The sequence below is a fragment of the Notolepis coatsorum genome, assembly GCF_963971535.1.
Source record: "Notolepis coatsorum genome assembly, chromosome: 2".
NCBI classification, from domain to species: Eukaryota; Metazoa; Chordata; class Actinopteri; order Aulopiformes; family Paralepididae; genus Notolepis; species Notolepis coatsorum.
Genome location: NC_140166.1, coordinates 70,687,918 through 70,711,653, shown reverse-complemented (window position 1 = coordinate 70,711,653; position 23,736 = coordinate 70,687,918). Strand labels below are relative to the sequence as shown.

The 23,736-nt window shown below is 40.7% G+C and overlaps 1 protein-coding gene across 1 annotated transcript; it reads left to right on the top strand.

Moving 5' to 3' along the window:
- On the top strand, positions 1 to 21,870 carry LOC311223892 (myosin heavy chain, fast skeletal muscle-like; the record flags this gene model as incomplete). Its single annotated transcript, XM_084308653.1, has 41 exons — positions 1 to 18; positions 1,623 to 1,667; positions 2,194 to 2,412; positions 2,504 to 2,647; positions 2,745 to 2,901; positions 2,990 to 3,017; positions 3,115 to 3,223; positions 3,326 to 3,418; positions 3,506 to 3,569; positions 3,650 to 3,748; positions 3,856 to 3,959; positions 4,734 to 4,872; positions 6,468 to 6,586; positions 6,768 to 6,917; positions 7,024 to 7,194; positions 7,289 to 7,589; positions 7,810 to 7,880; positions 7,975 to 8,062; positions 8,178 to 8,295; positions 8,375 to 8,498; positions 13,528 to 13,664; positions 13,758 to 14,013; positions 14,121 to 14,363; positions 14,452 to 14,628; positions 15,558 to 15,703; positions 15,817 to 15,907; positions 16,661 to 17,050; positions 17,137 to 17,263; positions 17,344 to 17,462; positions 17,558 to 17,754; positions 17,849 to 18,032; positions 18,124 to 18,289; positions 18,405 to 18,529; positions 18,727 to 19,035; positions 20,119 to 20,322; positions 20,428 to 20,553; positions 20,910 to 21,080; positions 21,190 to 21,294; positions 21,416 to 21,511; positions 21,612 to 21,743; positions 21,850 to 21,870. The coding sequence occupies exons 3-41, from the start codon at positions 2,206 to 2,208 to the stop codon at positions 21,868 to 21,870; spliced, it is 5,808 nt and encodes a 1,935-aa protein (XP_084164779.1). The 5' UTR covers positions 1 to 18; positions 1,623 to 1,667; positions 2,194 to 2,205.
- Between the last annotated feature and the right edge of the window lie 1,866 nt (positions 21,871 to 23,736).

Here is a 23,736-nt window from a genome sequence, read left to right as displayed (position 1 = left end):
GTTCTGTTCCAGCTGGGGGTAAGTGACACAGATGCTTCAGCTGCCATTCACAGTGAAGGAATTGCATGGGAGATGTTTCAGTGCTATTCATGTTGACTGATGAAATTAATTTCATCACAATATTTGTCTTCGTTTTAAATGTATAAGGGCATTTTCCAGTATAATGTTTTCCAGTACAAATTACTATGTGACATAACATATTTGTATGTCTTTAACTTTTAATAAAATTGTCATGGTGCTATTTCATTCAAAATGGTCTATATTATTAAAAAATTTTAAATACTATGCAAGGAACACATTTTTAACAAACTAAACTAAACATAATTAACTAGAACAAGCAGTATTTTGTATGTATGTACACAGTAAATATATTATGTAGGGGAGAACGGGGGACGTTATCACACTTTTTACTCTAGTGTGAATTGCTCATAATCAAAAGATCTTTCAATAGTTATTCCTACATTAAATTGAAGCTTAAGATGTTGGCTTGAAATGTGTATCCCTCTCATTTTCCAACGTATTGTAACAAAGAGTTAATCACCTATCAAAGACACTGACACATTGTGACAACTAACCCCATCATGGGGATGGTTGTCACACACTATGGGGTTGGTTGTCACCATGTGTTTTAAAACTTTTAATGGGAAAATCTTAAAAAGAAGACAAGATTTAGATTTCAGATAATGATTGAAGAAGTGCTTCTTTAGTCGACGGCGAAAGATTGAACGGGTTTCGGCTGTCCTAACTGGGGTGGGTAGTTCATTCCACCATTGTGGGGCAAGGACTGAGAATAGACAAGAAGGCAGAACTAAATTTAAAAGTTTAATTGACAAGTTGACAAATACATAACTTAATGCATTTTAATGAACATAAACAGGAAACACATCTTTAGGCCATCCTATATAACAAAATAAGAACACAATAAATCGGCCTAACAATAATAGCCTACACAACATGTGACAACCAACCCCAAATCAAATGTGACGACCAACCCCAACTGGAATGTCTTGATAGCATCAAGGCTAACAGCCATCTAACAACTAGTTAGCTAGCTAACAACAATCTAAACTATGGCTATCCCATCACACCTTTTAGACCGACTGTGGGGGGTAAGTGCGCAGCGACCAGGAAGGGGATTGGGAATTGGCATAACGACTAACATTGGGATGGGAGAAAATCGGAGGAAAAAGGAGGGGGGGAAAGATTTAAAAAAAAAAAAAAAAAAAAAAAAATGGACATGAAAAACACAAAAATTTCTCTCACCTCAAATTCAGCTGTTTCACTCCAAATATGACAATGTAGGTGAACTCTGACCCCAATTCTGGACATTTAAATACCAAAGTATGGAAGACAGGATCCTCTGGTGGTGAAATATAATGAATGTGACAACGTACCCGTGTGAATGACGGTATTGTAAAAATGTATACCTTTGACGGTATACCTTCATATTTGGTATACCTCCCATCCTTCAAATAATTGTTCTTTGGGGAAATAATGTGTCCATAATTGGGGATGTGTCCATAATTCAGTGTGATCAAATTTTAATTAATATACTGGGGGAAAAAACATATAACTCAAGTAATAACGGAATAACATTAATACATGATTATTCTCTCAAGCAGGGTTCTACATTGTGAAAAGTTCTTCTGTGATCGGGTAGCAACAAGGTAAGAAACATCCTACAACCTGCCATTATTTCTCCAATAGTCTTCTGCAATCTGTACCCCAGTGGTGGTTCAAAGTGAATTTAGTTTTGTTTCCACTTCCATAAGTTGGTCCTAGTGTAGGTTGTGAACTTAAAAATTGTCTTTCAGTAATATGCTACAATAGAAAACAAGACTAACATTTATTTTTGTTATATGGGAGATGTGGCTGATATACCAATACACTGCATGCAATATAGTTATCTCTTGTGCCAAAAAACTGGCGTCATGATAGACATCCAATCTACTGCAACCGTTTAGTCGGTTCAAACTCAAATGAACAAGGACACAAAGTATCAAAGATGCAAAGAATGGTGACATTAATAGGTATACTTCAATGTATTCATGAATGAGTGGTCTATCAGGTCTAAATATATATATACACATAAGATAGGAGAAAACATGGTATCTTTTTGTCAGTCAAATATAAAAGCAGCATGTTTGTTAGTTTTAATCTTAATGTACTAATTATGTTTTTGTCTGTTGACAGGAAGCCGCCACCATGAGTACAGACGCGGAGATGGCCATTTATGGCAAGGCCGCCATGTACCTCCGTAAGCCAGAGGCTGAGAGGCTTGCAGCTCAGACCTCACCCTTTGATGCTAAGGCCGCTGCTTACGTGGCTGATAAGGAGGAGCTGTACCTCAAATGTACCATCCTGAAGAGAGATGGTGCCAAAGTCACTGTCAAAGTGCATGACACTCAGGAGGTAAATTAGGCTGAAGTGTTTCATACAGAATTCAAAGCAATACAACTTGCAGATGACTCGGTAAACTGAAAATGGTGTTTCTGTATTTCAGGAGAAAACCGTTAAGGAAGATGATGTTCACCCTATGAACCCTCCCAAGTATGACAAAATTGAGGACATGGCCATGATGACCCATCTCAATGAAGCCTCTGTGTTGTATAACCTCAAAGAGCGTTATGCCGCATGGATGATCTACGTAAGATATTCTCAAATATGAGTAAAAGGTGCAATATTAATTAATGACCCTTAAGATAACTTACTGTAAATGTTCCTGAATGTCTATTCCCCTTCAGACCTACTCTGGGCTGTTCTGTGCCACTGTGAACCCCTACAAGTGGCTCCCAGTGTACGATGCGGATGTTGTAAATGCCTACAGAGGCAAGAAGCGTATGGAGGCCCCACCCCACATCTTCTCTGTCTCTGACAACGCCTTTCAGTTCATGCTTACTGGTATGTCCTGGTCATGAAAATCCTATGAATTATTATTTTTGGTTTGGTTAAACAGATAATAAATATGTATTTTCTTTACCTTTCACAGATAGGGAGAACCAGTCTGTTCTTATCACGTAGGTTTCTCATCTATTGTTCATCAAAAATATCAATATAATCAAAATGATTGAAATTAGTTTGTGAGTTTCTCTTAATTCAATTATCTATACACAGTGGAGAATCTGGTGCCGGAAAGACTGTGAACACCAAGCGTGTCATCCAGTACTTTGCCACAATCGCAGTGGCTCCTGGTGGAGAGAAGAAGAAAGAATCAAAGATCGAGGTAAAATACTGAGAGAATATACTGAAAATGGAAACCACAGACATTTGAACAAAGAGTGGACATTTACTGATATGATTGTTAAAATGTGAAATGTAATTATAGGGGTCACTGGAGGATCAGATCATTGCAGCCAATCCCTTGCTGGAGAGTTATGGTAACGCAAAGACCGTGAGGAATGACAACTCCTCTCGCTTTGTAAGTTGAATATTTTCTTTTCTATCAAATATCACTTGGGCATTACTTGGTTACACAATAATAACACTGTTGTGTTCTTCTGAAAAGGGTAAATTCATCAGAATCCACTTCCTCCCAACTGGCAAACTGTCCAGTGCTGATATTGAAACATGTAAGTATAAGATTCACATACAAAATTAAACAAGTGACATTATTAGTAGGCTAGATATTTATTATGACCAAACCTCATAGATCTGCTGGAGAAGTCCAGAGTGAGCTTCCAGCTTCCAGATGAGAGAGGCTACCACATCTTCTACCAGATGATGACCAACCACAAGCCTGAGCTGATTGGTGAGCTGAATAACTGATTAACTCATCTTAATTGTCAACAACAATGGTCCATAATCATTTGACGGAAGCAGATCCAGTCTAACTTATTTGATGTGTTTCCACACCAGAAATGACTCTCATCACCAGCAACCCCTATGACTTCCCCATGTGCAGTCAGGGTCATATCACTGTGGCCAGCATTGATGACAAAGCGGAGTTGGATGCCACTGATGTGAGTGATGTGTAGTAATCTACCTACAGATGTTCCAACTTATTATATTATTTTGTATGTTTAAATGTTAATTTAAGAATAATTACATTAGGCTACATATCGCTGCTGTCGGGACAAAACCTCATAACTCCCATTTTTTTTATATATATTTTTTTTATATAAATCAACTCCGTAGATCATCCTCCATATGTGTGTGGGTTTTACAAAGTTTAAACAATGGGAAAGCATTAAACCGATCATCTGTCTAAACCTCCTAACTCTATTCACCCTCAAATCTGTGTTTGTTTTTTTCATCTGCTGAAAAGTTGGGTTTTTGGAGTTATGAGGTTTTGTCCCGACAGCAGCGATATGCACTTTCTCAAATTGCCATAAGATGGTAAATGACTTAGAATTAACCTGACCCGTCAGATGGTTTGTTACACAGAAGAACCATCTGGGAAGCAAAGTTAGCATGCATTTTCAAGATGAAAAGCAAGTCAATACATTGCATTAAAGCAAAACAGCAATGATCGCTTATCCACTTATCCAAAACATTTTAATTAAAAAACCTAGTTGGCCTGAAGGAAGCACTATGGAGCTCAAATTTAGAAGGCCTTCAATTCAACACCAAAATTCTAATTACAGAGAAACGTAGCTGACATATCCAGCTTTCCTTGCTCTACAAGTGTGCCTTTAACCCACTAGTCCACAATAAAGCTCTTGGTCACTTGTCTGCATGTGGCTGACATTCTTATATATTTTTTCTTTTACTTATTTCAACTTATTTTCATACAGGATGCTATTAATGTTCTGGGCTTCACTGGTGAAGAGAAGAATTATATCTGGAAGCTGACTGGTGCTGTGCTTCACCATGGCAACTTGAAGTTCAAGCAGAAGCAGCGTGAGGAGCAGGCTGAGCCTGATGGCACAGAGGGTGAGTATTAAAACATAGGTTCACTATTTTTCAAACCAGCCCTTATGTTGCTTCCCATCATTTATAATCATGCATCGTAAAATCTCACTGATAGATTTAGTGTTGAGAAACATATCCCTCCACTACAGCTTCTCTGTGGACTTAATTCAGTCTCAGTCTAATAGGGAGGTGTAGTGGTTACGTCATTTTCGATTTTTCCTGTTAATGTATTTCCCCATTTCCCATTTCTAAAACGGTTCGTTTAAAACAAATAAAGCATGGACATTGGCATGGTGTACCTTTCTGTGCGTATTCATCCACAATCTATAGCTCAACATGGAAATATTCGCAATTAATCGTAAATGTAGCAAAATAACAACGTTTATGTTTTCGTTCGCTGGGAAACTACACTGCTATTTGGCGCTGCTGACTGACGTCACCACAGCGTAGACGCCTGGCTTTAGTTGCAGACCTAGGATCAGATTTCCCTTACATTCCATAAGCTTAACAATTCGTACAATGGGAAAATAACTGACCCTGAATCTGTGGCTAGTATCTCTCTGGTGATCATAACCATTTATCAGATGAAGCCAACCACCATTTCTAAAAGCAACAACCACGTTATCATTATTTGTATTCACTGCATATTAAATCACTGTAAATACTAATGTAAATCATTGTTTCGTATTGTGTATAGTCTATAACGTTATTGTTTTTACGGCGGGCTCTACATGCCCCAATTTAAAATGGTTATCTCCTCTTTGTATACTTTTGTCCTCACAAACAAAGTATTCTGCCAGGGAACTTATAGACACGACAGTAGTAGGCCTAGTTATAAGGTTTTTGAGCTTGTAACGTTCACGCTAGTTAGCTATTGTGGTATCAGACGGCCGTGACGTGTAGCTAGCTAGCTTGCTAGCCGGCATGATGTGTGCAGTCAGTGCACAGGTCTGAGAAGAGGACCTGCACATTTTACTCTGTCCCGAAATGCCTCTGTACATGCCCCGATTTAAAATGGTTAACGACAGTAGACATTGCTAACGTCTAGTACGTTTAGCGAGGTAACGTTAACGTTAGCTAGCTCTAGGGTGGTATCAGCTGGCCGTGACGTGGATTAGGCGACAGCACTGAACAGGCTGCCTAGTGAACAACAGGCTGCCTACTGGTAAATGTAGTTCTTTTTTTTACGACAAATTAAAAACCTTATAACTACCTTTATTTCAACCAAAAATGCTTAAACAATAATGTTATGTATACTGCCCTTTTCAGCCGTTGAGCACCTGCCCCTCTAAAGTCCTGTGCACATCCCTGATGCTATCTATTTGCTATGCTAGTGTACCTCTATGGCAGTACACTGTCTCTTTACTATGCTAGTGAAACTATATGGCATTATGCTGTCTCTTTGCTATGTTAGTGTAACTATATGACATTATTTTGTCTCTTTGCTATGCTAGTGTGACTCTATGTCTATGGCATTATGCTGTCTCTTTGCTATGCTAGTGTAACTCTATGGCATTATGCTGTCTCTTTGCTATGCTAGTGTGACACTATGGCATGAATCGTGAATCCAATATTCCTGGATATTTCTCCTGAATGCGTTTTATACACATTTTCAGAGGCTGACAAAATCGCCTACCTTTTGGGCCTGAACTCTGCTGACATGCTGAAGGGTCTGTGCTACCCCAAAGTGAAGGTCGGAAACGAGTATGTCACCAAGGGACAGACTGTGCCTCAGGTGAGCAAGATACATTACATCCTTCCCCTTCTATGTATTTCACACACAGGTCACAGCAATTATGTTGCTTCACATTTTCCTGTATACACTATTTCCAAAGTAACATTTTGGAGAGTGTGTGCAAGTGGCAGACTGACAGCATTGGAGTGCTAATGTATGTAGATCAAATACATATTTTCAGGTCTATAACTCTGTTATGGCCCTGGCCAAGTCCATCTATGAGAGGATGTTCTTGTGGATGGTCATCCGTATCAACCAGCAGCTGGACACCAAGATGCCAAGATCGTCTTACATTGGTGTGCTGGACATTGCTGGGTTTGAGATCTTTGATGTAAGTATGCAATTATAGCAATCTATAGACTGCCTAATTTCATGGAACGACATTTCCTCAAGTAATGTAGGAGATTAGGCTAATATATATTTCCCCCAACTGACAGTACAACAGCATGGAGCAGCTTTGCATCAACTTCACCAATGAGAAACTGCAACAGTTCTTCAACCACACCATGTTTGTCCTGGAGCAAGAGGAGTACAAGAAGGAGGGCATTGTCTGGGAGTTCATTGACTTCGGCATGGACTTGGCTGCCTGCATTGAGCTCATTGAGAAGGTACACCATAACGTTGTGACTTATTGAAATATTCCTTAGAATGCCACAAGGTGTGTCTAAATGATCTGTATATCTCTTTTCCACTTTTATAAAGCCCATGGGCATCTTCTCCATCCTTGAAGAGGAGTGCATGTTCCCCAAGGCTTCTGACTCTAGCTTCAAGAACAAGCTGTTTGACCAACATCTTGGCAAGAACATAGCATTTGAGAAACCAAAACCAAAAAAGGGCAAGCCTGAGGCCCACTTCTCCATGGTCCACTATGCTGGAACTGTGGATTACAACGTCACTGGATGGCTGGAAAAGAACAAGGATCCACTGAACGATTCGGTGATGCAGCTTTACCAGAAGTCTTCCGTTAAACTGCTGCCTGTACTGTATCCTGCTGCAGTGGAAGGTACGTCATTATGAGAAATATACTTTTAAGTGTGATTATTAAGATTTGTACTTTGGTCTAAGAGACAATTATCTCAACTTCTAAGTATCCTCTGTGTCATACTAATTGTATTTTCAATGCTATCAATTAAATTACATTGTCCAACAAAAATGTCCAGCATAATTCCATTTAGATAATAATGTTGAATCTATAAACTGATGATGTATTATCAAATTATTAGAGACTGGTGGTGCAAAGAAGGGAGGCAAGAAGAAGGGTGGCTCCATGCAGACCGTGTCCTCCCAGTTCAGGGTAAGATCTAACAACAACACTTGTTGACTTTTTGGAATTAAATACAAATAATTGCTTTTCATGAATAATATTTGGTTTTGATATGTATCTACAGGAGAACTTGGGCAAGCTGATGACCAACTTGAGGGCCACCCATCCTCACTTTGTGCGTTGCCTGATTCCCAATGAGTCAAAGACTCCAGGTACACTAACAGTTAACATGATGTCTTATTATGATGTGCTTTAGTGATTTAGTGTAGTGGAGTGGTAATGAGTCATTACATTGTCGTAATAATCGTGAAAAAATCTTCTCTGTAGGTCTGATGCAGAACTTCCTGGTTATCCACCAGCTCAGGTGTAATGGTGTACTGGAGGGTATCAGAATCTGCAGAAAGGGATTCCCTAGCAGAATTATCTATGCTGACTTCAAGCAGAGGTATCCATTAACGCTCAACAAATTTTGAAACTTACAACTACCTAAGTGCTGAACATGACCATGAACTCTTTCACAAAAGGTACAAAATACTGAATGCCAGTGCCTGCCCTGAAGGTCAGTTCATGGACAACAAGAAGGCCTCTGAGAAGCTGCTTGGTTCAATTGATGTGGAACATGAAGATTACAAGTTTGGGCACACCAAGGTAAAGAAAATACTAAATGTTGATTGACTTAATTGAATGTGATGGTCTGAGAGAAGTCTCAATACTGACTGTATGGAGGGTGTCCAGTATAACCTAATAACCAGATAATTACATATAATTTATTTTCTTAACATACCAAACAAGTCGTTGTATTTACCTGCTGAATCCATTTAGACTAAGACATTTCTGAGTCGGGTACTGCCCTAGTAAATGGACTGCAATTATACTGGAGAATTTACCCCCTTGATTCATTTGGGTTGGTGTGAACACTGGAATCGAACTTGGGTGCAAACAACCACATCCTGGTCCACCTGTTTGAGGTGGGTCTCAGTCTGCTTCCAAGGAAACCCTGGAGTGGTTTGTTTGATGTGTGAAAGCAATCTGAAAAATATACCTGAAAACTGAACATTTACTAAGCTGATTGGACAGTTTTCCATTTATTTCCAAATATACTGTACACTTTTTCATCATCTAATCACAATGCTATTATTTCCACTGTGTGGTCAAAATAGCCACATAATGTTGTGATACTAAACAAACCTTGCATGCATCATTCATATCACAGTATGTATAAGTAATCACCAAACAAAAAAAATTGTCATAGGAAAGAAACAGTTGTGATTGACAAAATGGCAAAATGGCTGTATTTATATAGCGCTTTTATCAAAAGCGCTTTACAATTTGTTCCTCACATTTTACCCATTCACTCACACATTCACACACTGATGGCGGAGGCAACCATGCACGGTGCCAACCTGCTCATCGGGAGCAATTATAGGGTTAAGCGTCTATAGCTCAAGGACACTTCGACACCCTGGCCTGGGAGGAGTGGGAATTGAACCGGGAACCTCCAAAAGACTGCTCTACCTCCTGAACCACTGTCGCCCCCACGACAATGTATGAGGTGTCGAATACAAGACACCACCTATCCAGTTATCCTGCGCGACCCAGTTGGTCCATGCGCGCCGCCTAGTTGGTGCGCCGATTGGGACAAAAGCCTGTCGAATACAAGACACCGCCTATCCAGTTGGACCGTGCGCGATACCCAGTTTTGGTCTGCCAGAGAGGACCAAATGGCCCGCGAGAGAGGCCCAGATGGGTCCGCGCAAGGCCAGATTAAGAATTCAGAGGCCTCTGGGCCAGACTCTTGTGGAGGCCCCCCCACACACACACACGTGCACGCACACACAGTGGCGTTTTTATAAAACATTGGTGGGGAGGGCGGCTACGTGGTGCAGTGGGCAAGGCGCTCACCACGAATACTGGAGACGCTGGGTTCGCCTGTTTGAACCCAGCGCTCCACATTGCTTTCAGTTTAGCTGGTCGTCCGTACTAATACACATTGGCAGTATTAGGGGGTGGGAAACTGATGGGTGGGGATCGGGCATTGTGGACAGCGACTCCTACAGGTCAGTTGGTGCGCCTGCGCAGTAGAATCAGGAAGCAATGGGGGCGGTGCCCCTCCAAAGCGCAGACCCCTGACTAGGGGTGGGACGATACATCGATCCAGATCGATACATCGATGTAATTATCAACGATCGAATCGGATCGATGCGATGTAATAAGATCGATTCATATCGATACTCTTATTTTGAAAATCCTGTGGCGAGTCTCATAACTGATTGTGTTAAATGGGCATATGATATCATCTCATATCGATCGCAGGCACCTGAATCTAATCGTATCGTATTGTATCGTGAGAGACTTTGTGATATCGGCAAATATCGTATCGTTGTCCAAAGAATCGATATCGTATCGTATCATGATGAAACTGGTGATTCCCACCCCTACCCCTGACGCTGAAAGATCGCGCCGCGCAGGTGAAAAAGATGCGACTGCTGTTACCTCGAGTATCGGAGGGGACTCGTGCTATGTATGACTTAGTCCACATTGCAGCCGGCTTGTGGGAGGCAAGAAACAGCGTTAGAGACAGGGGAGGGTTGAATTGGATGATACGAAATTGGGATGGGAGAAAAATTGAAAATGGGAGAAAAAGTGGATCAAAAAAAATTTAAAACATTGGTGGGGCAGCCACTAACCAAGGCTACATACCAGGCAAACTACAGTAATCAAAATGACAGTAATCGTTGTTCACAAATTTCGCACCACATATAAGGTAAGCCTGCATTGTTAGTCGTGAAAGCAAATTAATCTGTCCACACTGAATTAAACCCTCTATTTTCCTCAGACTTTCCTTTTTTTGGATTTATCCATGGTTAGCTTACTGGGGGGTCGGAAACTCAAGATTAGTCACTTGCAGACGGCAGGGAGAGGCACGGGGTGTGACGTACTGTATATTTTAGTTGATGAAATATTTTAGTTGACTAAATATTTTAGTTGATGAAATATTTTTTCATTTCAGTGTCACAGTATGACATCGATCTTCAAAATAATAATAATAATAATAATAATAATAATAAAAAAAAAAAAAGATTTAAACAAAAAACAAACAAAAAATGTGGAGGCCCCTCGTCACTAGAGGCCCACGGGCCGCGGCCCAAACGGCCCGATCGTTAATCCGGCCCTGGGTCCGCGGGCCACCCAGCGGACCAAAACTGGGCCAAAACGTATTTAAAAGAATAAAGTGGTGTACTCCTGAATTTCCCCAAGGGGGCCAATAAAGGAATATCTTATCTTATCTTATCTTATCTTATCTTATCTTATCTTATCTTATCCTTCACTTCCACAATCAGATCAGTCAGCATTTGCGCATGTTATATGATTCTTTCCCACCTTCCCACACAGACAGAATGTCGGGAATGGCTAGAAGAATAGAAGTTGATAGAATTCTTAACAACGGACAAAAGGCACTAGAGAACACTTAAATTCACACCCTTTAATTAATGAAGCAAACTATAATAATTAATAATAATAATAATAATAATAATAATAATAATAATAATAATAATAATAATAATAATAATAATAATAATAATAATAATAATAATAATAATACACTGTGTTTGTATAGCACCTTTCATACAAGAATTGCAGCTCAAAGTGCTTCACAGCAGTACAAAAAGACAGGCATAAAATGAGCACAACATTGGCAGATCAAGATGCATAATGCATAAAGTGCAGACATAAAGCATAAAATAGATAGCAGTAAAATAGACAAAGTCAAGGTAAGACATAGAACATTAAATCACATCGTTTTTCATATTAGGATCTAAGATCTAGGGTTAACTCGCCGAACGTTGAGCGCCAGGACCCCCGAAAACCAGAGTATAGTCGGGTTTTCATCGTTGTTTCTTTTATTCGATATTTCCATTCATAAAGACATGCCGGCAGCCTGTGTTATCACTGGGGATGGGTCTGGGATCTCAAAAGTCCAATACCGCCGCCTAACACCTTGCGGCCGCTATTGCACTCCATTTGAAACGATGTGGCTTGGTGTCCACCCTGAAACTACACTCATATTCACGACGGTATAAAGCGGAAATGTATGGATGGAAAAATTATCTGTTTTTTGCATCTTGACCGGAAGAAACTCAATGACAATCGACTATATTATTAGATCCATAACTATAATATATAATATAGCTTTAGGCCTGCAAACACAGCCACGTTATCCCCATGTTAAAAGGCGCTGGCCTTTCAACAGTAACAGTAAACAGCGCCATCTGGCGCTGAAAGTGTTAATATGCGTCTTTGTTTACGGTTTGATTATCACTGATACAAAGTAAAATAGTGCAGTGCAATAAAATAGTTAGTAAAATAGAATAAAATAATGCAATAGTGCATTGCAATAAAATAGTTATCATCGTATTTTGGATCTGGTTTTCAGTGTCCTTTTGATTTATAAATGGCCGTACTTTAGCTATGTTTCTAAGGTGGAAGAATTATGTTTTTGTCAACTTGTTGATTGTGATTTAAAGCTTAGGTCTGAGTCTACCATAACACCAAGACTTAACTCACTCAAATACAGTTAGCAGCTGGATAGACTACAGATGGAAATTAGCTTCTGCTAAATCTGGTGCAAACATATTTTCATGTAACAATGATTAATTGTAAAAAAAAATTTAAAAATGTATTTTTATTCTTATTTTTGTAATAGATTCTGGGCTTTTCAGAAAACATTCGGGGCTTTAGCCCAAGTAGCCACCCCCTAGCCCCGCCCTGAAGTGGCTGGGTGGCGTAGCGGAGATTGCGCTCATCACCAATGCAAGAGACTCCGGTCTCGAATCCCGATGTCAGCATTGCCTGCGGCTTGGGCCAGTCGTCATACTATCTCAATTGACAGAGTTAGAGGGTGGAAGTCGATGGGTGGGGATTTGGACGTTGTGGACAGCGACTCCTACAGGTCGGTTGGGTGACGCCTGTACAGCAGAGACAGGAAGTAGCGGGGGCAGCGTGAGCCTCCCACGCGTTACTCCTCGCCACTGAGAGTCCGCGCTGTTCAGGTGAAAAGATGCGACAGCTGCCTCCTCGTGTACCGGAGGGGACACGTGATGCAAGGCTTCTATCCTCACTACAGCCGACCAGTGGGAGGCATAGTCTAGCAACGTTCAAGACAGGGGAGGGGAGAATTGGTCATACGAAATTCGGATGGGAGAAAAATAGAAAAATAAGGAGAAAAAGTGGATAAAAAAAAAAGAAAAGAGGGTGAAGAAGGCTGGGAAAGATCAATTGGAAAACAAAGTAGCTCAGAACTGTGCATGATCTGTGCAAACCAAATTAAGTCATTAGCACTCAAAATGATGTCCAATGTTTGTTTTTTAATTGGCAATATGAATATGAAACAAAAGCAAAATAATACAAGCTGCCAAAAGAATAAAGATTTCACTTTTAATTCGGACAATTTCAAACAAACGTATGTGTGATTCAAAATGATTTTGACATTGTTGGAGATTAATATGAAGTGAATGGTATCTAGTAAGTAGGGAAATTAATCACATGATAACTGTTTCAGTGATAATGTCATCTATGATAAATCCATGCCTGAGTTTTATTTAAAAAAATGCTGGCATTATCCCATAAAATAAAAACCAACAAAGTCATATAAGAATATGTCATTCATCTTATTCAGGTGTTCTTCAAAGCTGGTCTGCTGGGTGTCCTTGAGGAGATGAGAGATGAGAAGCTGGCTAGTCTGGTCAAAATGACTCAGTCTCTTTGCCGTGGTTTCCTCATGAGGAGGGAGTTTGTGAAGATGATGGCGAGAAGGCATGTTGAAAACAGCCACATTCTAAATACATTGTTATGTTAAAAAACATGCTAAAATGAATTTTGAATTGAACAGCAACTCTTTTTTCACAGGGAAGCTATTTATTCCATCCAATACAACATCCGCTCATTCATGAATGTCAAAACCTGGCCATGGATGAAGGTTTACTACAAGATCAAGCCTCTTCTACAGACTGCTGAGACTGAGAAGGAGCTGGCTAACATGAAGGAGAACTATGAGAAGATGAAGATAGACCTGGCCACTGCTCTCGCTAAGAAGAAGGAGCTGGAGATGAAGATGGTGTCTATTCTCCAAGAGAAGAATGATCTGTCGCTGCTAGCGGCATCTGTAAGTAGACTTCATCTGTCTAGAAACTGTTGATATATGTAAATGATAAACTGTCTCTCTGTTTTTGTCATATAGAGAATAATATTATCATTATTATTGTGCCCTAGGAATCAGATAATCTGTCAGATGCTGAGGAGAGATGTGAGGGACTTATCAAGAGTAAGATCCAGCTTGAGGCCAAACTCAAAGAGACAACTGAGAGACTGGAAGATGAGGAGGAAATGAATGGTGAGCTGACTGCCAAGAAGAGGAAACTGGAGGATGAATGCTCTGAGCTCAAGAAGGACATTGATGACCTGGAGCTCACCTTGGCCAAAGTGGAGAAGGAGAAACATGCCACTGAGAACAAGGTTCATAAGTATTTTCTCTGGCTAAATTATCAAACGATAACAAGATGATCATTCATTTATGATAACATGATTTGTATTCCTTATTCAGGTGAAGAACCTGTCTGAGGAGATGGCCGCTCAGGATGAGAGCGTTGCTAAGCTGACAAAGGAGAAGAAAGCCCTCCAAGAGGCACATCAGCAGACTCTTGATGACCTGCAGGCAGAGGAAGACAAAGTCAACACTCTGAACAAGGCCAAGACCAAGCTTGAGCAGCAAGTGGATGATGTGAGTTATGAGTTCTATAAAAATGTTGAAGAAAACAAACAGGCAATTTTAGATGAGCTGTGACCAATTTGTCATCAGGACATTTTACATTTACAGTTTATTGCTGCCTGGGAATGCTTTAACCTGAACACGAGATCCATTATCTTTATGCAATTATGTAATTGGCGGACCAGTGTTGTAGACTAATGATACATGTAGCTGGATATATGTACAAAGTCCCATGTCGAATGGACTCTGCAGTGTACAATTTATTGCTTTTCAACGTTGAACATTAGCGCCACCATCTGGGTTATTGGTGTGATATTTAGAGTGAGAAATTGCCACATCAAAATCTTTGTGGCAAATTTAATGTCTCTATTATATGATTTTTGTGAATATCACCATCATGTGACTGATTCACACAAACCTTTGGACATCTCTTTACTATCATGGAGCAAGCATGTGTGTCAAGTGTGGTGTCACTTCCTGTTTACAGTGCCTTTTTCCAAATTCGATTAAGAGTAGCCATCATACAGAAAGACCTAGAAACTTTCAGGAATACACATTTCAAGAAGCTGTGCTCTTGATGCCACACAGCAAGCGTTGTGAGAATCAGGTGAATAGTCAGGCTTGGAGGAGTGGTGGAAAGATTCTAAATGGCAGAAAATGCAATATGGCAGACATGGGTCATCCTACTGGTGAAGTTGTAGAAAAGGGATAGCTTGGATGAGCACAAAGTCTAGTGTCAATCAGATTTACGGTGTTTATCTTTGAATGTTTGGCAACGATCTGATCAACTGGCATGAAATGTGATGTGTTGTGTTGACACACCAATATCTATCATTATGTTTTGGCAAACTATTTATTAACATTTTGGGATGGTTCAACCGACAAACGTAAACTGGTATACTAATCGTATTGTTGACCAATTCTTAAACTTAAATGCACAGCTTGAAGGTTCTTTGGAGCAAGAGAAGAAGCTCCGCATGGACCTTGAGAGAACCAAGAGGAAGCTTGAAGGTGACCTGAAACTGGCTCAAGAATCCGTCATGGATCTGGAGAATGACAAGCAGCAGTCTGACGAGAAGATCAAGAAGTAATATAGATTGGGTTTCACTTATATACTGTACTGTATATTTTCTCATGCATGACATAATATACTGTGTGAAGATGAGGTAACTATACTGTTTTTTCTTATGAATCTTATAGGAAGGACTTTGAAACTTCCCAGCTGCTTAGCAAGATTGAGGATGAGCAGTCCCTGGGTGCTCAGCTTCAGAAGAAGATCAAGGAGCTGCAGGTGAGTACGATTATACTTTACCTCTTTCGTACAACATATTCACCAAACATTCGCCAAACATTAGATTCTGATTGGCTGAGAGTATGGCATTTATTCATTGAATCCACCAAAGTAGTGCCAATAAGTAGTTTCGGTTCTAAATCAATTCCGAAAAATTTACAACACAACTGATTACTATTGATTTTCAATTGTAATTTACGTTACCCTTGCAATGACACTCAGTAGCGAGAGAGAGCCACAATCTGAGGCTATAGCCAAGATACAAGATTTATTATTGCCAGTGTTGGTACTAATCATTTTGTTATGATGTGGCAGCTATGTCCCAGCCCAAAACCACCAAGGCAAATGTGTAGTTGTTTGCTGGAACATTAACAGTAAATAATGATTCCATTGCATAGGAATCTAATGTTTGTGAATAATTGTGTTCCATGCATTAGTTAGATCTTCAGGTATTGCCAGGAAAACAGAGATATCACTAGCTAAATGATTTTATTTTCAAAAGTTAAAAAGTCCATATTTTCCACGTTTTTGTGGAAATTTTATTATTTGATCGTAAGCGGTTGTATGAAAAATGTACTTGGGCCCAGGAGTTACAATTTAAATGCCCTTTGTGCAGAGTGTAATGTGTGACACCTCTGTGTTGTGACATTAAAGAGTGCTACACCTGGCTGCTCCTTCATTTTCCTTCAATGCACCTATTGTCAAACTTATGAATTGCAATCACTCATCATATGAATTTTAAATCATTTAAAGGCCCGTATTGAAGAGCTGGAGGAGGAGATTGAGGCTGAACGTGCTGCTCGTGCCAAGGTTGAGAAGCAGAGAGCTGACCTCTCCAGGGAACTGGAGGAGATCAGTGAGAGGCTTGAGGAGGCTGGTGGAGCCACTGCTTCTCAGATTGAGATGAACAAGAAGCGCGAGGCTGAGTTCCAGAAGCTGCGTCGTGACCTTGAGGAGTCCACCCTGCAGCATGAAGCCACCGCATCTGCTCTCCGCAAGAAGCAGGCTGACAGTGTTGCAGAGCTGGGAGAGCAGATCGACAACCTCCAGCGTGTCAAGCAGAAGCTGGAGAAGGAGAAGAGTGAATACAAGATGGAGATCGATGACCTCTCCAGCAACATGGAAGCTGTTGCTAAGGCCAAGGTATACTAATCTACACAGTACATATACATTCATGTGTAGAACACATGTCTGAAAAAATTACATAACCCATTCAATGTGATTAACAGGGAAACCTTGAGAAGATGAGTCGCACCCTTGAGGACCAACTTAGTGAACTGAAGGCCAAAAGTGACGAGAATGTGCGCCAGATAAATGATATCGGCGGTCAGAGAGCAAGACTCCTGACTGAGAATGGTGAGTTTTTCTTTTTTTTTACTCTAGCATTTTCTTTTTTTACTCTAACGTATCTAAAATAAATCAAATTTCAAAAACAGGTGAGTTTGGTCGTCAGCTTGAGGAGAAAGAAGCCCTTGTCTCCCAGCTGACCAGAGGCAAGCAGGCCTTCACTCAGCAGATTGATGAGCTGAAGAGGCAGGTTGAGGAGGAGGTTAAGGTGAGCAGAATCTTCTCAAAAAGGTATGACAGATCTTTTTCTTTGAATTATTATTGTCTCTAATTAAATTGTACTTATTTCAATAACCTTTTTAGGCTAAGAATGCCCTTGCCCATGGTGTTCAATCAGCCCGCCATGACTGTGACCTTCTGAGGGAGCAGTTTGAGGAGGAGCAGGAGGCCAAGGCTGAGCTGCAGCGTGGCATGTCCAAGGCCAACAGTGAGGTGGCCCAGTGGAGGGCCAAGTATGAAACTGATGCTGTCCAGCGCACGGAGGAGCTTGAGGACGCAAAGTAAGTCAATGTTGTTATTTTTTACTGTACATCTCAACAAACATATAGTTAATTACATTTCATAACATTGTTACATTTAATAATTGTTCACCAGGAAAAAGCTGGCCCAGCGCCTTCAAGAGGCTGAGGAGCAGATTGAGGCTGTGAACTCCAAGTGTGCCTCTCTGGAGAAGACCAAACAGAGACTCCAGGGTGAGGTGGAGGACCTCATGATTGATGTGGAGAGGGCCAATGGTCTGGCTGCCAACCTTGACAAGAAGCAGAGGAACTTTGACAAGGTACATTGATATTCATGACTTTAACTAAGGACATGTAGTGAGAATTAGTGCCTCCAAATACTAGGTTACATTTCTCTAAATGACTTTGCAGGTCCTGGCTGAGTGGAAGCAGAAGTTCGAGGAGGGCCAGGCAGAGCTGGAGGGAGCTCAGAAAGAGGCTCGTTCTCTCAGCACTGAGGTGTTCAAGATCAAGAACTCCTATGAGGAGGCCCTGGATCAGCTGGAGACACTGAAGCGCGAGAACAAGAACCTGCAGCGTGAGTCCGTTAAGAAAAATAACTGTTACTTAATACCATGATAGATGTAGATGAACACACTAGCTAGGAAAGCTGCAATGTAGTGTTTCTAATCCCTGTTTTGTGGCATCTACAGAGGAGATATCAGACCTGACTGAACAGATTGGTGAGACTGGAAAGAACATCCATGAGCTGGAGAAGGCCAAGAAGACAGTAGAAACTGAGAAGTCAGAGATGCAGACAGCCCTTGAGGAAGCTGAGGTAAATATTATCTTAGCTATCGCTACATTATAATGTTATTTTGTTTGTAAATTTTGTTTTTACAGTTAATCAAATAATGTATATATATATATATATATATATATATATATATATATATATATATATATATATATATATATATATTTCCATTACATTCGAAAGTGAACCAGGACTATATATTGGATGTATATTTTTAGGGAACTCTGGAACATGAAGAGTCCAAGATTCTGCGTGTCCAGCTGGAGCTCAACCAGATTAAGGGTGAGGTTGACAGGAAGCTGGCAGAGAAGGATGAGGAGATGGAGCAGATCAAGAGGAACAGCCAGAGGGTGATTGACTCCATGCAGGGCACTCTGGACTCTGAGGTCAGGGGCAGGAATGATGCCCTGAGAATCAAGAAGAAGATGGAGGGAGACCTGAATGAGATGGAGATCCAGCTGAGTCATGCCAACCGCCAGGCTGCTGAGGCCCAGAAGTCACTGAGGAATGTTCAGGGACAGCTCAAGGTACTGCATGAGGAACCTTTGTATTACGCTGTCACAGTATAGACCTCTATATGCTAATTAATGAGTGATCCAAAATATGAAAGGTTTATGTATGTCATTATATTCTTAACTCATTGACTGCCACACTGTTTTTCCATCTTTACTCCCTGGCGCTTTGTTATTGACCATTTTCACAATGTTTGCGGACCCATCGTATATTCTATATTATAGCTATGGAGACAATAGTATGGATCATTTGACAGACACTATTTATACTCCAACAGGGACAAAACTGTTTATTTCTACATACCTTCGTTTGTGCGCTATACCATGCAAAAAATCACCCCGTTTCACAATAATCCAGGCTGGTTTTCTAGATTGTGAGATATGGTGTTTTGTGCGGCGTATGTGCAAATCTCGCGGCTGCTCGCCTGAAACCTATATTATTGCCACGTCAAAGGTAAACACGACCATGTTTCTTCACAAAGCCATCGGGGATGGGGGGGGTTCAGACGCTGCGATCATTACAAAAGCATGTTTTATGATGGGTTCGGTAAAATAGACGTTACCTTTGTCAGTCTCCACTCTTACTCCAAGTGTCTTGAATCACAACAGGATCGATACATATAACGTTAGGTGGTCCTCATCCGTTGTCTTCTTCTAGTCTGCTCGGGCCAGACTATACCACGGAGCCGAATAGGTTTCCTCTATAGTTTGACTATAGTATTTTTATGATTTACCAGAAGTGCTGAGTCCAACATAGTCTGGTGGAAATGCACCTTATCACCCATAATCATCATCCATATAATCTGTTTTGTCTTAGAAAAAAAAGAAAAGGAACTAAAAACGAGATATCTCATTTTTGGCGCTCAACCGCTGGCTCTCAGAAACAAGATATCTCGTGATTGGCGCTCAATGAGTTAATTGCTATTTACATTTATTTTTGTATTACTGTTGATGTCCCCCACTTGCATGAGATATTGTAAATTAAGCTCCAATTCCACGCTGCCTGAAGCTGAAAAGCATGTATGGCATACCCTTAATTGTAGCCACATTCTGACCTTTTGTGATAATTTCAGTTACCAGTATGTCTTTTAACATTAGGATGCCCAACTGCACCTTGATGATGCTCTCAGAGCACAGGAAGACCTGAAGGAGCAGGCTTCCATGATTGACCGTAGAAATGGACTCATGGTGGCTGAGATCGAGGAGCTGAGAGCTGGTCTGGAGCAGACAGAGAGAGGCCGCAAAGTGGCTGAGCAGGAACTGGTGGACGCCAGTGAGCGTGTTGGACTGCTGCACTCTCAGGTAAACAAACAACATTATCTGATCATTTGTTTTTAGGCATGTGTTTCTTTGGGTTATGTGTGAGCCATCCTTGAAACTCTTATCTGTATAATGTTTTTCTTTTAGAACACCAGCCTTCTGAACACCAAGAAGAAGATTGAGACTGACCTGGTCCAAGTCCAGGGTGAAGTAGATGACAGTGTTCAGGAAGCCAGGAATGCAGAGGAGAAGGCCAAGAAGGCCATCACTGATGTGGGTTTACATTTCATATGAGTTTCTTTATGGCCAAGAAGGCCATCACTGATTTGATTTGAAATCTTTATTTCGAACATCTAAATAAATACAAACAATATCAAATTAAAACAAATGATTGATCTCAAGAAATTAAATAAAAAAATAAATAAAAATTAAACAAAAGCAAAACATAACTCAATGTACATGTTCGAAAACATGAAACATGAAACTGATGTGGGTTTACATTTCATATGATAGTTTCTTTATGGCCAAGAAGGTAATCACTGATGATTTGGTTTCTTCATGTCATTTCAGTCAACAATGTAACATTTTCTCATGACATTTCTAGTGAATACAAATTATTTATCTTATAGGCTGCCATGATGGCTGAGGAGCTGAAGAAGGAGCAGGACACCAGCTCTCACCTGGAGAGGATGAAGAAGAACCTGGAAGTCACAGTCAAGGACCTGCAGCACCGCCTGGATGAGGCTGAGAATCTGGCCATGAAGGGGGGCAAGAAGCAGCTCCAGAAACTGGAGTCCAGGGTAAGATAAAATAATAGCCACATGTGAAGATATATATTGTTGAACTAATGTAGTCATCTGTACAATTACAGAGAAACGTGGATTCTTAATATTTTATCCAATTCTGAAGGTGCGTGAGCTGGAAGGAGAGGTTGAGGCTGAGCAGAGACGTGGAGTAGATGCTGTTAAAGGTGTCCGCAAATACGAGAGGAGAGTGAAGGAACTCACCTACCAGGTATGTCATGTTCACATTCATGACAACTTGGTCATCATTAGTGTTTCTTTTGACTGAAGGAAAATATTGAACGATTGCTAACTCATTTAGCTGATTCATTTTAATTCCTTGCTTCCATTAGACTGAGGAGGACAAGAAGAATGTTGCCAGGCTGCAGGATCTGGTCGACAAGCTGCAGCTCAAGGTTAAGACCTACAAGAGGACGGCTGAGGAAGCGGTACGTTGTTTTAAGTCAAAATGCTCTACTTGTCTTTCTTCATGCTTTTCATTCTACTCTTAGTATTCCTAAGTAATACTGATCTATGAAACTTCCACAGGAGGAGCAGGCCAATGGTCACCTGTCCAAGTGCAGGAAGGTTCAGAATGAGCTGGAGGAGGCTGAGGAGCGTGCTGACATTGCTGAGTCCCAGGTCAACAAGCTGAGAGCTAAGACCCGTGACTCTGGCAAGGTAAATGTGAATATGTTATCTGTGAACATTCATACAGTGGATTTTAAGTATGATAAGACTCAAAACCTTCCATTGGATATTGTCTCAATATCTTTATCTTTTACAGGGAAAAGAAGCTGCTGAATAAGCCTCCAATCTGGACAATTGAAAACATGTTATATATTGTACAGTAATATGACAACATTATCTACTGTATTTCAATAAATGTTGCTTCAAAATCATTTTGTTTATCCTTTGTTTCATTACCATGTCCAACCAGTGTTAATTTCGTCAGCTATTTAACATTTTTGTTTTAGTCTTAGTCATGTGTCAAATGCACTTTTTCGTTTTCATCATATTTAGTCACCTTCATTTATTTTTCGTTTAGTCCGTTTTAGTCTGAGCATTTTAGTCTTGATTTGTCTTTTTTGTTTAGTCTCGCCACTCAGTTACAGCCTCATAAATTGGAGTGAGCAAAAAAAGCTAACGTTAGTACTAGCTGGTTAGACTTATGTAAGCTTTTTAATGTGTTATATTGTGGTGGATCAACATAATCTATAGTAGCGATCCGTCATGCAGTACTGTAGGGAAGAAAGAGGAGAGAACAGGATCGATACATATAACGTTAGGTGGCCCTCATCCGTTGTCTTCTTCTTCTAGTCTGCTCGGGCCAGACTATACCACGGAGCCGAATAGGTTTCCTCTATAGTTTGACTATAGTATTTTTATGATTTACCAGAAGTGCTGAGTCCAACATAGTCTGGTGGAAACGCACCTTATCACCCATAATCATCATCCATATAATCCATTTTGTCTTCTTCATAATATCTAGCTAGTTCGATCTAGGCGATCGCCATTGTCGAACGTTAGATTGCTGTAGTTTGCTCAGTGCTGCCATGCCACTGCTGGGAGTGCCCTAGTGATCCCTAGTGATTTGGTTGTGCTCAGCCTGCAGTTCATAAGGTAGGCGATACGGCCACCTGTCTGGATTCAATCGTCATTGCAGGTCCCAGCCACACTCACAAAGGCCGATGCGAATGTTTAGAATAAGAAAATAGAACAAAAGGAAAAAGGAACTAAAAACGAGATATCTAATTTTTGGCGCTCAACCGCTGGCTCTCAGAAACAAGATATCTCATGATTGGCGCTCAATGAGTTAATTGCTGTTTACATTTATTTTTGTATTACTGTTGATGTCCCCCACTTGCATGAGATATTGTAAACTAAGCTCCAATTCCACGGCTGCCTGAAGCTGAAAAGCATGTATGGCATACCCTTATTTGTAGCCACATTCTGACCTTTTGTGATCATTTCAGTCACCTATGTCTTTTAACATTAGGATGCCCAACTGCACCTAGATGTACATAAAATCCATGAACATTTTCAGTCTGGCTTTAAACCGTGCCATAGCAACGAAACAGCGCTCCTGAGAGTTCTTAATGATCTCATTTTAGCTGCCGATTCTGGAAATCCCGCCATTCTCGTGCTTTTAGACCTCACAGCCGCCTTAGACACTATAGACCACACTGACCTACTGCCGCGGCTGGGAAAATATGTTGGCATCACAGGCGTCGCCCTAAGCTGGTTCAAGTCCTACCTGACTGGCCTAAGCTTCTCAGTCCAGCTTGGAGGATTCTTCTCTTCAGTGGCCCCTCTTACCTGTGGTGCCCCAGGGGTCGATACTGGGCCCCATCCTTTTTTTATTATATATGTTGCCCTTAGGCTCAATCATTGCGAAGCACAACATGTCCTTCCTGCAACTTGTTCCTGTTTGCGGACGACTCAGCCCTACTGGTCTCTGACAAGAACAAGTTACAGGTTGAAAAAACTCTCAGCTCGGAACTAGGCAAAATCTGCATATGGCTCGCTGATAACAACTATCATTACACATGGGCAAAACAGAGTCCATTCTCTTCGGTTCAAATAACAAACTCAGCAAGACCGACGGCTTCTCAGTTACAGTGGGTGACAATATTGTCACAAGGAAAGATGAAATTACCTACCTGGGTTCCAT